This window comes from Tamandua tetradactyla, chromosome 12 (genome assembly GCF_023851605.1).
Source record: "Tamandua tetradactyla isolate mTamTet1 chromosome 12, mTamTet1.pri, whole genome shotgun sequence".
NCBI lineage: Eukaryota > Metazoa > Chordata > Mammalia > Pilosa > Myrmecophagidae > Tamandua > Tamandua tetradactyla.
The window spans coordinates 31,067,427-31,082,991 of record NC_135338.1 but is presented as its reverse complement, the minus strand read 5'-3'; the positions used below and the strand labels follow the sequence as shown (position 1 = coordinate 31,082,991).

Sequence of the window (15,565 nt, the reverse complement as noted above, 5' to 3'; positions counted from 1 at the left end):
TGGGACAGAATATTTGAAACTGGTATAACCTGAGAAAATCTCTGCAGAAGAGTCAACCTCTTCGTACGAGACTCCTCTTTTCCCGAAGGCACCAGATTAGTGGTGCCTGAGGAGGCAGTGGAGGAGAGCTAAAAAGATTGTGAGCGCCAACAGCCAGGCTTAGGCAGCTGTGGGGGTCTCTGTGTGGAAGTCTACGAAGAGGAGAGAAAAATGGGTGGAAAGAATTGCATTAGCACAAAAGTGCCATCTGCAGGGCCAACCTCACTCCCTGGCCTGCCTTTTGTTCCTTAGAGCAGCATACTCCCAGTTCATTCTGTTCCATGCCCTGGGATTCCAGCACCATGCTGAAAACCACAAAAATCACATGTATTCATTGCATGCATTCTAAGTGCCAAGGACTGGCTCAGCATTTGCCATGGATTAACTCTAACTCTACAAGTTAAGAACCATTGCTATCTCCCCTTTAAAGAAGTGGAAACAGAGAGATGCAGTAACTTACCCAAGGTCGCACAGAAAATGGCTGAGGCAGGATTCAAGCCCCAGTACTTGGCTCCAGATCCACCTCATAAACTGTTCTGCTCTAACCCGTTAAGGTGCCAGTTTCCTATTCCTTCCCTCCCCTGGCTAGGCCTGCTACAACCTCTGCCCCAACCCTGACTCCTGCCTTTTTAGAACTGGACCTTCATTTTCACCCCCACCCCATTCCCTATCAGTTCTCTGGGAACTAAGTGGAAAAACACAAAACAAACAAACAAAAAGACTGCTGCCTTTTTCTCAGGGGAGTGAGGTCCTTTGCCTGAAGGCTTCCAGCTAATTAACAGTTATCACCTGGAGCCCAGAGAAAACTGCGCCCACCTGAGATGAGATCAGCTTTCACCTCTGGCGAGCAGAGCAGAAGCACCAAAGGGTAGCTGCCAGCCCCACCTCGCCGTCCCACCCCCACAGAGCCCTGACAGACCCAGGTTGCAGGCTGCTTTATCTCCTGCTAACACTCGTCTCCTCTCCCTCCTCCTCTCTATCTGGAGTTTCCTTGTGGCTCTAATGAAAAACCCTTGTGTCACATTGAAAAGTTGCCAGTTATTGCTGCTCAGAATAAAATCCATCCTTTGCTGGGCTGTGACTCATGAAAGCCACACGCTAGGGAGTGAGGAGTCAGTTGGAATAACCCCTTCTGTGTGAGCATTCTCTCAAGCATCACCAGACGGGACCAGGTGGGGACCCTCCCTGACAGCAGGCACACCAACAAAGGACAGGACTAGCCCTGGCTCCCCTCAGCCGTGACTTCCTCCCTCCTCTGCCTCGGGGCCTCTGTGCAGTATGACCCGCCTCATGCTGACTAGTTTAGGCTCTTTCCCCACACCCCAAAGATGAGACGAAGCTGGAGGACCCTTCTGGTGGGAGCTCTCGGGTCAGTCTGAGTAGCAGGTGATGGTGGCATCAGATCCTCAGAAACCCAAGCAGGCCATGTGCAGCCTATTCAAAATGCAGGTTCCTCTGCTCTGTCCCAGAATCACTGAATCTAAATCTCTGGGACGGGGGTTTGGAAATCTCCGTTTTTAACGATCACTCCCGGATTAGCAAGCATATGCAGAACCATTGGATCTGAGCAACTAGACCCAAAGAAAGATGCTGCCACATACACTGTCCCCCAGGATTAGAGACAGCATCCTGCAGAATCTAAGGTACCCTGCACAGAACAGACCAGATACCAGCACTGTCAGCACCAAACCCATAGGGCCTCAGGCTCTGGCACCCACAGAACTGAGGCCATCCATCCCAGGCTACTTCACTCCAGGCACTCTTAGGGGAACAGGTGACCACAATGAGACCTAAAAAGCACTTTAGAGTCTGGTACTCCAGCCAGAATCCCCATATAATGAAAGGGAAAGTGTGAGGTGACTGTTTACCAAGTCACCTGAAACTGCATATCCAGAAAAGTTGCTATCTAAAGAATAAGCTGAGCTGCAGCCACCAGCATTCCGAAGCATTTATATTAGGGAAAATAGAAGTTGCAGTGATTCTCACAGCTGGGGTGGCAGGGGGCAGTGGGCATCCAGCCGGGAGAGGCCATGGATGCTGCTAAATATGCTACAATGCACAGGACGGCCCCCTACAACAAAGAATTCTGGCCCAAATGTCAACAATGCCGGGGCTGAGAAATCCTGGACTAGAAACAAAATGTCAACCAAACTGTATGAGCCCAATCCAAGGGATGATGGCTCAGTCCCCTGAAGGCAGAGTGCTATTTCAGGCTTTTTGTCTTGGGGATGGATTTTTCTTAGCCTCAATTTGTTGTTAATTACTTCAAAGGAAGATGTGGATCAACCCAGGGGCCAGGTGAGATTGGCTCACGGGTTGATCCCTGTGTGAGCTGGGCTTAAAGGATCCAGTTTGCTTTGACGGCCAATAAGTGCTAAGACCTGCCTTAAGCCCTTGATTCCTTCGGATATTAGCAATCACTTTAACGATAGCATATGGATGAGCAAATGTTCAGTTTTGGGCTGCCTGATTATTTGTTCCATAAAGATACCCCAGGTGGCCTCCTCTCTTCACTGAAGTGTTCAAGAACACACCATTTAGTTGATAAAATTGAGTCTCCTGCAAGTTAACTGAGTGGAACCAGCCACTGGTGCAGACTGTAGCACAAATGCTCCTGCAGAAGCTGGGGCAGGAGGTGCCAAATATTGTCTTTATAGTTGATTCGATGCAGTTCAGCGGTTGATGATGTGTGGCGGTGGAAAACTTCCTGATGATCCAGTCTGCTCGCTGTTTATGTGGCCAGCACCTCAAAGGGCATATATAATTTCGCCTTATAAAGTGAATCTGGGCATTTTATAGCTGGAAAGGGAGCAATTCCGTTTGAATTAATCAAGAGGCTGCAGGCAAAAGTGCATTATGTGGCTTTTAAGGACATTCTCCCTTGATTGACAAGGTCCCGTGGCCATTCCCTGAAAAGCTTTAGCTAGACGACATTTCTTGGCATCACTCAAGGGAGGTGTCTGTTATCTTAGTTAAACTCACACAGGGCCTGTAGATTTTTACTTATCAGTTTTAGGAATGACTACAGCCTGACTCTTGCTGTGGCAGACACTTGCTAACCATAACCATGAAACCTTTCATCTCTGTTAAATTAGAAGAAAGAGGCAATTCTATCGCCAGGACACATACCTTTCGGCCACTTTGGACATTTTTAAACAATGTCTGTCAATCTGCGCATTCAAAAATGTTATCTGGGGAAAGAGAGAACAGGAATTTTAAGATTAAAATAGAATTCTTTTTTCCCTTTACCATGGACCCAAATCCTATATTTCTACCAAGATTCAAACATCCCCTCTGGGAAGATTTCTCCAACCCTCCAGCTTATACCACTTTGCCCATTTGGAAATTCCTAGAACACTTTAGTTTCATACTCTACAGCCTTAGATCATATGCTGTCTGGTACTGTGTTACAGTTTAGATCTTTATTCCCCAAAGTGACTGCAGGATATGGTCTACAGATGTCAGCCACAGTATGAGCAGGTAATATGTGCACTGTAAATATCAGTTTTGACCAATTCCACATGACCTTTCTTCTGTTTACCTTTCATGCACCCATATGCTTGGAATACTTGGGTAGAATCAGCACATGTATTTATCTTCTCTTCCCCACCCAATAATAAACTTGTCATGGGTAGGCACCTAAAAGTTTACTCCTTTGGGTCCCTCCCCCCACCCCCTGCAGAAGTCAGTAGAGCATAATGTAAAAAGTAGGTCCTAAATTTACATCATTACCAGTATCATCACCAATTGAACACAAGTTACATAATTAGCCATCATATGCTGGCCTGGACCAACTTCCTCATCGTTGAACCAAATAATTCTGAAATGGTATTGTGAGGGGACTTTCTTTTTCTTAAACTTTCCTTTTGAATCATAGAACTAAGTAGGGTGCCCTGAGCTGGATTACTTGGGAACTGCATTATAATTTTAAGGACCCTCAGACTTGTGTCTTTTCCTCCTGTAAGCTCCAATAGCAGTCCATGGGAGACTCCACTGTAGCAGTCATCCTGTGGTGTGGACCTGGGGTCATTCATTTTTGTCCTGCACGAATAACTGCTGGAGGAACTTGGTAGAGAAGTTTTACTCCTAATCTTCTATGGCTTATTCACACACAACACTCAGAAGTTCAAGTCAACCACAGTTGGTTTCTCCTGTGATTTCCAGGAACTCAGAGCTCACTCGGACTTCAGAAGTAAACTTTCAAAGGGTTTTCAAACTGGCCATTTCTCCTGGGAGTGCAATAGTCAATTCATTCACCTGTTTCCGGATGTCCTCTTTTGTGGTTTTTCTGATTGGCTGGGCGGGTATGTGGATGGGGCTTTGAGGCTGGGACTCTTCAGTTACGCCATATACTGACTAGAGAAGAAGAAGCAAGAATATAGAATCACATACCCTTAGAATTGAACCACCGTGATGGTGAAGTTCATGTATCAACTTGGCTAGGTTATGAAGTCCAGTTGCTTGGTCAAAGAAGCACTGGTCTGCTTGTTATTGTGAGTGTACTTCATGGATTTAAATCATTTGTCAGTTGACTGCATCTATGGCTGATTACATCTACAATCAACAAAGGAGATAACCTTCAGCAATGAGAGAAATCTCCTTCAATCAGTTGAAGGCCTTAAAGGGAGAATTGATGATTTTAGCAGTCAGAAAGAAGAATTTCTATATCTACTTCAGCCAGCCAGCTTCTCCTGGGAAATTCATTGAAACTTTCATGGGAGTTTCCAACTCACGGTTGGCCCTATGGAATCTGAACTTGCCAATTCTCACAGTCATATGCGCCCACTGCAGAACCCTGGTGGATAAAACCACTCATCTAGTTCAACCACTCATCTGGGGCTTGGGATACTTCCTATAGCATCCAGACAATGCAGACACGCCTCTGCTTGAATTTTCCCAAAGATTGGGAACTGTGCCTTTTGAGACAGCTCATCCCATCTTTGGGTTACCACTATCAGAACAATCCTTCCTTTCATTGAGCTGAAAACTGCCTCCTTGTATATCAGTATTTCTCAAAATGTGGTCCATAGAAAATCCACAAAGAATCATCTCGGGGGTGCTTGGGAAAGATGCACATTGTCGAACCCCATCCCAGACCTACTGAGTCTGAATCTTTGTGGGTGGGGCTTGGACATCCACATTTTTATTGAATGCAGATGATTCTGAGGTACAAGAAAGTCCAAGAAGGACTACTGAAGATGATGCACAAAAGATCCCTCTAGATTTTCTGTTGGTCAGTAGATAATATGCCCAACTGGTGCAAAATTGTGATGGCAGTTTTGGATTTTTTTCCTTTTACGTTGAACACTTTTCTCATCTCAATTTCTCTACATGCCCACAGCTACTTTTCAAGCTTGTCTTTTCTGTTAGTGGCTGAAGAAAAGCTTTACTTTGGAATAAAACAAAAACCTTAAGGGTATGCAATATATGGTTGAAATCTATAAAATCTAAAAGGGTTAAGATGGGATGGATGTGTGCTCCATGAAATTCTGGCATATTAGAATTAGAATTAAAGATTAAGTAAAGACACTATAAGATTAATATTATGAAGTATAGTACAATGGGCATTATTACCTCAGTGAAGAACAAAGTATATAAATAGATTTAGGAAGTTTTAAGAAATATATATGTAGACATACATACACATATAAACACACACACACACAAAATGCACACATATAGAGAGAGATCCATAATTAGTTTTCCTAAGAAATGAGGGATGCTTCAGAATACATTGCTAACCTTTTGAAATTAACATGGGGGCAGCCCTGTTCTTTACAGTAAGGCCTTTGGTGCTGTGGAGAGGGTGGGGTGTACAAATCGTGGGGCGGTCTGAGTGGATGCATGGGTGTGCCTTGGCCACTGTCCCTTCCAAAACAATGAAACACAAATGATCATTGGGTCCCTCATAGTTGGGCAAGATGAAAATTTGAGTTTGGATCTAGCCATATAAAAAGACTTTCACTTGCTCCAAAGTGTCAAGCTTGCTTTCACCTGTGTGATTTATTTTGTTCCTTTGGTTTTCTCTCCACCTTGCACCCCATCCCTCCCCCCCAACCAACGACTATAGGCCCTTCAGGTCTCAGCACGCTTGACCTTGCTTTTATCTTGGCTGCTGCTTTATCATCCCCCTAACGTGCTCCTTTATCATCTCCTAACTCTCAGGCTATGGTTGCCTATTGGTTGGTATTATCCCCCACAGGAAAGTGGGCCCACCAGGACTTGCCACTTAGCCGAGAAGCACGTGCAATGCTTAACTTAGGACATATCAGCCACTCCACAAATATTTCTAGAATGAATGAACACAATGGTTTCAAAAGGTGAAATGTTTTGAAATTTGAAATAGAATTACAAATAGCAGATTATTGTTTCAACAGCACCAGAAATGGAAGTGCTATTTACACGACGTTTTTAATTCCACTAAACTAGCAAACCTTTTTAACTTTCTGTGGATTTTTCAGACGTCGGCATTTTCTGATATCCATTTCTGTGGTGTTCACGCAGCCTGGCTGAGAAAAAAAGGAATCCTCATATAAATTACCAAGTGAAAATTACCCTTCCAATTTAGTCTGACACCCTCAGACCAATCTTTATCTCTTGCATTACAAATAATGCATGATTTTCATCACACCATTTATGATTTTTTTTTTTTTTACAAAGATGTTTCAACTTCAAAATGTGTTCCTTCATGGAGTCGGCATATGAAATAGAAAAACTTACCTCATATATATATACTATTTAATGATATGTAGAGGGTATAGTGTACAGCTTATTATTTAAAGTGAAAAGATCACTTTATTCACTGCATTTATTATTTCACTTGTGCAACTATCTAAAAAGTCTCAAACATTGGGCTACTAAGCTATTTTTTCATTATTTTGTTTTCAATCAGTTTTTAGGAAAGCAGAAATAGTTTATTCAATTGTAGTTCCATTTCATGAGGGAAGTGCAAGATTTGTTTTAATAATCTGAAGTCAGAAATCTTTGAGAGAGAATATTTTAAGCTTTAGAGCTGAACAACAGAATAAATGGAAATTTCTTGGGGAGTGCAAACTTTTGGGGCTCAAAGCTCCCCAGGTGAAATTCCTACAGGCTCCCCTCATTTCCAGTTCCATATTTTCATGAATGGATATTTATAAAAGGTGGAGCTGACATAGATTCCAGAAAATCTATTGAAATTACATGAATGAATGGCAAAGCCTATTCCACACAGTTTAGCAATTTTTGTAAGAATGAGACACCTGGTGGCTAAAGAGAGTCTTTTCTTTCAAGAGAAGGAAATGGGAAAGTTCAAAAATCGGGAGAAGCAAGCAAAGTTTTCTCACCACTGGCCTGTGGACATCCCAAAAGGCTCGTTCTTGACTATCCAAAATCTTCCTTTCTGTTTTGTCCTTTTTCCGATCAATCCTGAATGAGTAAAGAAAGGAAATCAGAGGCTTTTGTAGTCGGTTTTCCCCTCTGTCCCTTGCCCCTGGGAGCTAAGTGAACACAAGGCATGTAGCACTGGTGTGGTCTCTGCTCTCTGCAGAGCTGTGAAATAGAGGTGTACAACCTCTCCAGGAAACTCTGAAAGTCCACACGTGGATAAGAAAACTCATTTTAGTCCCGATCTACAAATTACTGTGTGCATGCAAAGAACATGGTGAGCTTAAGGGAGGAACAAGAATGCATCTATCTTGTTGGAATTATTCAGGTTTGATTTATTGAGACCTGACTTATCCAACAACATCAGTACCTGTCAAAGTAGATGTTGCATATCATATTCAAATCATAGGAATGGAAACAACCATGGGCCTATGATGTTCCATCCTCAAATTTGCTTTAGAATCCGAGTCAGAGAATTGTCTTCAAAACGCTGCAATTATGTATTGTAAAAGTCACTTAAACCATCTGGCTTTGTAAAGCAGAGCAGCGGCCTTCATGTGTGACAAAATCCAGAAGGCAAATATCACCTGCCTCAGCTGGGGGAGGTGCAAATTGCAAGGGGGAAATGACAGGTGACAAAGACAGATTCTTTATGTTTCCATCAGCATCATAGATAAGAGGCTTTTTAAAAAAGCATGTATGACTTCACATTATCTCACTAAGTAAAAAGTAACTTGTGTTAATTGCCATGTAACTTCTGGTTCTCTGCTCTCCTGGGAGCACTTTAGTTTCCTGGGCTGAAATAAACCCATAATCACCCTGTGATTTTTGTGATTATTACCATGTACTTAAATGGTCCACAATTATAATGTAATCACAGCGTTAATAAAAAACATTAATCAAGAAATACCGTATAGGTATGAAGTGACAATTTTCTCTCTTTATATAACATGTGATGCTGTTTGATTTTGAAAGTACAAATTATACTCCTCTTTGCTTCCCAGTGGCTTTTGGGTTCCCAGGCACAATTTGGCCTCAGTCGAGTCCTAGCCTCTTCTCCACCCACTCACTGACCCTCCCACCTTCAGCTTCCTCAGGTGTCACAGGCCTTTTCCTGCCACAGCTCAGAACCCAGCACCTGTGCCCACTTCCATCAGAGGCTTCTGGGAGCACCTGGATGGTCGGTGGGCAGCTGGCATCCCAAGTAGGGCAAGGGCAGAGATTGGCACCGAGGAAGCCACTGGACCAGATGACCTCTCAGGACATTTCTGAGTTAGACACACCCATGGCTTATCCTCACCCATGCAGCTGGAGACCTAGCTCTAGGCACCAGGTTGCAATATTGCTTGCAGAGTGAGAAATGGGTCTGCTGGAGACCCACAGGGGCTCTGCTTGGATGGACCACTGTCCCAGGGAAAAGGTATTTGCATTCTCCCAGCTCAGCAATCCTTTCCCACTCCCTCCTCTCTCCCAGTTCTCCTGTTCATAGTCTTGGTTAACCAGAGACCATCACTACAGAGGATAAAGGAGAACCTGACCTGAGAGTTCCAATTCCCAGAATTAAAAGGATCTTTATAGGGTGGTAGACATTTATTCCTCACTCCTCATGTTTCCTTAAAGAGAAAGTAATTTCCATTGTAATCCCAGGAAGGGGGAAAATGAGGAAAGAACATTTTTAACTTTTCTTCCCCTTTCATCTCTTCTCCTTTAGGGGAGGAAAAGTAACAATTTATTTTAGTAGATTTGAAAGAATAAATTGATAAAGTTCAGGTCAGTCCTTTCTGCACACACACCCTCCTCCCCCAGGACCTCTGTTATCTGCATGCAGTGAACTTACAGGGGTCAGCTCTGCCCTGGTCGGTGGCCTGAGGATACCCAGCTTTGACCGGATGAACAGGTCTAATTCAAGGGCAAAGATCTATGGCCACAGTTCCAAAGCCAAATTTTATAATCTAGCTAGATTATAATCTGCCTTTTTTTTTTTTTTGGCATGGGCAAGCTCCGGGAATGGAACTCAGGTCTCTGACATAGCAGGCAAGTAATGTAACATTTTATACCAGCTCTGTCTAGTATCTTATTTTCTTTTTGGTTCTAAATCCTTTCTCCGGTGGAGAAAGAGGGGTATATTTGCTGGGCTCCTTAGAATTCCAACAAGTTTTCCTATGAAAGAGAAGTCTGTAGACCTAAGGGTAAGTTAGTGGGCCTGATGACTTTTATTTTTTCAGCTTCTGAGCACAGAAGACTAAATGGAAATCTCTCTGGGAAATAGAAACACCGTCTTAGAGTTCCACATTTGGGAGGATCCCCATTGCCCGTTGAAGCATTTAAATTGTTTTAGAGAGGTATTAGTTACAGGGATGGAATTTATCCACCCTGATCTTGATTTCCACTCAGGTGCTCTCATGAGAGATGAAAATGACAGACCAGGGCTGACCGACGTGGAGGGGAACTCTGCTTGAGCAATCCTGTTGTGCACACCCCCTGCGCATTTCAGAGTCTTTTTTCTCTCTGCAAAGGTCTCTGTTAAGTTCACCTACTTCACTTGTGCTTCTGCTTGCATAAAGATGAATTCCCACTTTCTTGCAAAGGCCCTCTGGAGTCTTGCTAAGTTTTCCTAGTGAGAAATGAAAATCAACAAAAAGGCATTAATCATCGTAATTAAACATTAAACATCGATGCTATGCTCATTACATGGCAGCCATCTATTCCGGTTACTCCCAACAAAAGAGCAGTACCCACTTTACATTCACTGGACGTGAACCCAATTTGAGTTTGCACCAGATCCTGCTATACAGAGCTGATTAATATTCATTTACACACCCACTAAATCTGAAGTCTCTATGGTTCACCTGATTCCTTTCTTCTTGAGTGTTTTACAAGAACCCAACTCACATTGCACTCTGCATAAAGGCCACTGGAAGTTAGGAGGATGGTTTGTGACTATTTCAGGCAGGATTTGGGGGAGGGACACAGGAGTCCTTGACCCTGTTGGGCATCTCAGAGAGTAAAACCAAGGATGGATTTCTCAGGACTCATCTTCCAGCTGGAAGCTGGGAAGCTCTCAGGGAAGGAGAACAAAAAGGACCTGGCTTTAGTGCCTTCTGGAAGTCAGGATTCAGAAGTGGACAAAGAGGAGTATCCATGAAAGGAAAACCCAACAGTGGAGAGAAAGAAAAGGTGCCCAGGGTGGACTTTAGAGAGAAAGGGGAGAAGTATCTTCTCTAAGTCTGTAGACTTCCCTGGTGGAACAGTTGGCTGGTGAGGAAGGGAGTTTGACAGGTCTCTTAATGAGCCGCCTAATTCTGATGGAATACAAGGCCAGAGTACACATTATGTTATGTATTTTCATGGAGCTCATGCCAACACCTAATTGATTACTCTCATTAGTGGATTATTAATATAAAGGAGCTTGAATTGAAGAGCACCACACGTGAACTCACAGTTATTACCAAGGCTTGATGTACGGTCCCTCTGATTCTTTCACAGTTCACAGGAAGTAAAATCGCAATGTCTAAATGCCAATCAATTGGGAAGTAGTTATATACATTATGATACAGTCTGACCAAAGAACACTAGGCAGCCATTAAAAATGATAATGTAGATTATTATTAAAGACTCTCCAGACAACTACAGTACATGGCTGGGGAAAGAAGCAGCTTAGATAATAATGCTTATGACATGATTTCTTTTCTTCTCTTTTTTTTTTTTTTATAAAGAAAAGAATTGCATGCACAGGGAAAAGCTTAGTGATTACCTCTAAAGGTAGGAGGATTTGGAGGTTAATTTCTCTCCTTTCTTTGCTCTTAGACTTTTTGATTTTACAAAGAGAATGTTACTTTTGCACTCAGAAAAAAAATAACGAAATACGTGCATTTTGAAAACAAAGGGTTTTTTTTAGTTTCTAACCGTTTTTATAAAGAATTTCAACCTGAAAGAATATTTTAATGCCACCTTATTTACAAATACCGAAGCAGAACATTATTTTCCATGAGAAGAGAAAAGTGGATAAAATACACCAGGGATCAATGTAATTTTGTCTCCAATCTAGGACCTTCTCTAAAACATGGACCATTCGGAGAAGAGAAACACAGGCTGGAGGGACCACATGCTTCTGCTGTCCGGGCCTTTCCTCTGGGCGATGCTACAGAAGTGACACAGTCATACCGAAGCTGAAGGTCTTTGCATTGGTCATACAAAGGGTAAAATCACATTTCTGAAAGCAGGGTGGGGCATGAGGACAAAGACGGCAGGACAGGGTACCCAGGCTGCTCAGAGCCACAGACCAACCATCACAGGGTCTGCTTGGAAAAATCATAATGTTCTAAACATATTTACGTGTAGTGACTCCCACAGGTGAGCAAGCCTTAGCCAGGCCCCAGGGCTCTGCACTGACTCTCGTATTGCATCCTTCCCTGCTGTTGTCACCGTTCACAGGCCCTACGTGAAAGGGGGTGGAGGACCACACACACACCTGCTCTCAGGTGGCATGCACATTCTCCCTTGGGCTGTGGAAAGGGCAGTGATGACCCAGGTGTGTTGGAAGGCTTGGGCACAGGTACCTAAGAGCAGACACAAGAGGTCTGGCAGAGCAGGGGCTCACGCTTGTTTTGGAAGGCAGAGGAAGCTAAAATGGTGGGGCATTTGGAAGGTGGGTTCTGTTAATGCTGGGTTATCCAAAATAGGATTTTCTTTCCCCTCTCCTTCCATAGCTGCCAGTCATTTCACAGCTCAGCAGCACCTCCACTGGAGGGTGTGCTGGGAGAGAGAAGAGGAATTGTATATTTAATTGTATATTTAACCAATTTCCATGATTCTCTGGGACCCATATGCAGTTTGGTTTAGGGAAAAAGATTCTGTAGCTAAAAATTAAAAATTTTAAATAATTATCTATGAGTCTTAAATTTCTCTGTGCTTTGGTTTCTGGATCTGTTACATGGGAATGGTGGGGTTTCTAAGTTTTATAAGGAATCATATTTTGTGAAGGAAGGAGGAGGAAGAGGGTAAGAAAGCTGGGAAGGTATATGCCTCAGATGTCATATATCTTATGCTATCTTCTGGATCGAATCCTGTCCTTACATTCTGCTTCTGCTGCCAAGGAGAGGTGAGTGGGAATAAATATGTAATTTAAAATTTTTACTTTAAAAATTACCATATAATAAATTTGACTATTTTTTCCCTTTCGTGTATGGTTCTATGGATTTTAACACATGTACAGATTCATCTAATCACCACCAGGGTCAGAATAAGTAACAATTCCATCACCTAAAAAAACTCCCTCTAATTATCCCTTTGTAATCACATTTTCCTTCCAACCATATCTCCTGGCAAAAACTGATCTGTTTTCTGTCATGATAGTTTTGCCTTTTGTCTTTACAAGAATGTCATATAGGTTATAACCTTTTGAGAATGACTTCCTTCACTCAGCATAGTGTGCATTCCTTTTTCACTGCTGAGTAGTATTCCATTACATGAGTATACCAGCGTTTGTTTAACCATTCACCTGTTGAAGGGCATTTGGGTTGCTTCCAGCTTTTGGCTATCAGAAATAAAGCTGCTATGAACATTCATGTATAGGCGTTCGTGTAAACGTAAGTTCTGATTTATCAGGATATGTATCCAGGGGTAGAACTATTTGGTTATATGGTAGGTATATATTTAACTAAGAAACTGCCAAACCATTTTTCCAGTGTGGCTGTACCATTTTTTGTTATCACCAGCAATATTTGAGAATTCAGTTGCTCCACATTCTTCCCCACATTTTGGTATTCTTAATACTTTTTATTTTAGCCATTCTAATTGGTTAGTAACAATGTCTCATCATGGATTTAATCTGCATTTCTTTATGGCTAATGATGTTGAACATTGTTTCATATGCCTATGTGACATCTTTATGTCCTGTTTCATGAAGTGTCCAAGTCCTTTGCCCATTTCTAAATTGAGTTGTTCGTTTTCTAATTGTTGAGTTTGGGAGGTCTTTACATAATGATGCAATTTCCTTGTGATGGTAAGAGGGGCTGAGAACAGAGGAGAGGTAGAGTAGACCTCCCTTCTACTATCTGAAAGGAATTGGAGGGAGAAGAAAAAGGGAAAATACAAGCTTATCCAGAGCTACAGATATGTTTTAACCTCCTTGCAGGTCTAGCAAGGGAAGTAATCATACTTACTGCTTCATAATCTGCCAATTCCAGCCTTGCTTTGTTTTGCATTGTCCTCTTACAGAGATAGATGGCTGAGGGAAGAGAAATTACAACATGCACAAAAACAGCAGTGTAGCAGAACCACAAATCCATCCATCCATCTGTCCATCTGCTCACCCTTCCATTTATCCACCCATACAGTACCTACCACGTGCCCATCAATGTGCTGTGAAAAATAGTTTCCATGTGGGAGCCAGGAATCCTTCTGCAGGCCAGGGTCAGATGAGGATCCCATCTTCCAATCCTGACAACTCCCCCTTTCCCCCCTGCCCTGCTTCACCCCAAGCGTCCTCCACTCTGAGTGCCCTTCCACACATCTGACCCCAATGCTCCCCTGTCTTCAAGCCTGCACTGAATCCTCAGTGGCCTCAGAAGAAAGGCTGAGCTCCTTAGCAGGGCAAGTGTGGTTTTTACGACCCTGATTTTGCTCATTGTCCTCACCTCTTCCTTCACTTCAGGCATTGTGACAAAATCAAATCCTGTTCAGCTCTACTCCTCTTCATGTGTCCTCTGCATGGGATGCCTGCCCTTATTTTCTCTTCTTGCCCTCTACCTGGCAGTCTCCTAGTAAGCTTGCAAGGTCTGGCTCAGAGTTCCAGATAGCACCTATACATACTTCAACCAGGGAACCTCACTACATTGCACTGTAATTGTTTACTGCACTGTTCCCTTTGTAAGATTGGGGGCTCCTTGAGGCCTGACTCTGTGCCCTACTCAGTTTTGAATGCCTACACTTAGCAACAGAGCCTGGCTGCCACAGGTGGAGTGAATGGATAGTGGAAAGGGAGGACGTCAGAGCTCTCTCAGCCCAGGATAAAAAGGTTCTTGGCCTTCAGCTGCCAGGACATTCTTCCTCAAATGTGGCCTCCATTTCCCTACCTCTTCTTCGTCAGTAACTCTCCTTCTCTAGTGCCAAATAGAATGATCTGGGGAAAATGGATGAATGATATGAAAGAAAAACACAATGACTGAGAGGGAAGATCAGAGAGGATCTATGACCGTCTTGTTTGATGACTTAATGGCACTAGGAGAGCTCTAGCCAACTTCTTGTTGGATTAACCAACCTCTCCATTTGTTCTGAAAAATTGATTGACAGGTGCCTATGACATCAAGAAGGCTTGTAGCTGGCAGCCTACTGTCTGGTACACCTGCACTTCTGCTCGTACCAATGAATTGTAGGCTGACGAGAGTGAGTTGTGATTGTCAGACGCACTTGATATTTGAACAATATAAGTTCATGAAATAGTACACAAACCAATGAAATTAATGCAAAAAGAGAGAGGGCTATTGTTTCCCTGAAAACCCAGTTGAATGCTTTGGAACAACTTGATAAAGATGAGTCTGCTAAAACAATTGCTGATGAATTTGGTGTGGGTGAAACAACTGAAAAACCTGGGGAAAGAATCATAAGAACCTAGAAGGAGTCTACAAAAAGGTGGCTTCAAAAATATCTTTAAATTCTTGATGTACTTTAAAGACACCAAAACTCAAGGGTATATTTTGAGTATGGCTTATTCAAGAAAGAAATTTAAATCATTGGGACCCATAATAAAAGAGACGTCTTTTGTTCTATCTCAAAAGGCTGTCAAATGAATGTTCCTTTGTGTGTCTTACATTAAAATAAGTATTTAAGGTATTAAGTATTTTTAAGATCCTCTACCTATCAACTTTTTCAATGAGCCGAGCAACTACATGTCTCTGTTATGTATGATAACTTCTGCTCTATCACAAGGTACCTCCTTCGGTCCCCGGGGCCACCAGTTAAGCAGCCTATGGAACTGGGACACCTAGAAGCAGGAAGCCTAGTATGCCATCAGGCCCACCAGGTCTGGTCTCGCTGACCTGGGAGCAGCTCCCTGGCCCTCACTGTCAGGGCATTCTTCCTCAGACGTGGCCTTCATTCCCCCACCTCTTTGAATGAATGAAGACATGACAGCTGCTTTGACAATGCTGCCCTGGAAATA

General features: G+C 42.9%; 1 protein-coding gene across 16 annotated transcripts in view; it reads right to left on the bottom strand.

The window, feature by feature from the left end:
• RGS6 (regulator of G protein signaling 6) overlaps positions 1–15,565 on the bottom strand; it is a 658,535-nt gene that overhangs the window by 81,383 nt on the left and 561,587 nt on the right. For all 16 annotated transcript variants that reach the window (XM_077122927.1, XM_077122919.1, XM_077122920.1 and 13 more), the window contains 6 exons: positions 13,569–13,633; positions 9,942–10,018; positions 7,365–7,446; positions 6,474–6,548; positions 4,297–4,395; positions 3,169–3,230 (listed from right to left, as the gene is read on the bottom strand). In XM_077122927.1, coding sequence (XP_076979042.1) covers positions 3,169–3,230; positions 4,297–4,395; positions 6,474–6,548; positions 7,365–7,446; positions 9,942–10,018; positions 13,569–13,633 — 460 coding nt within the window. The remainder of the gene's footprint in view (positions 1–3,168; positions 3,231–4,296; positions 4,396–6,473; positions 6,549–7,364; positions 7,447–9,941; positions 10,019–13,568; positions 13,634–15,565) is intronic.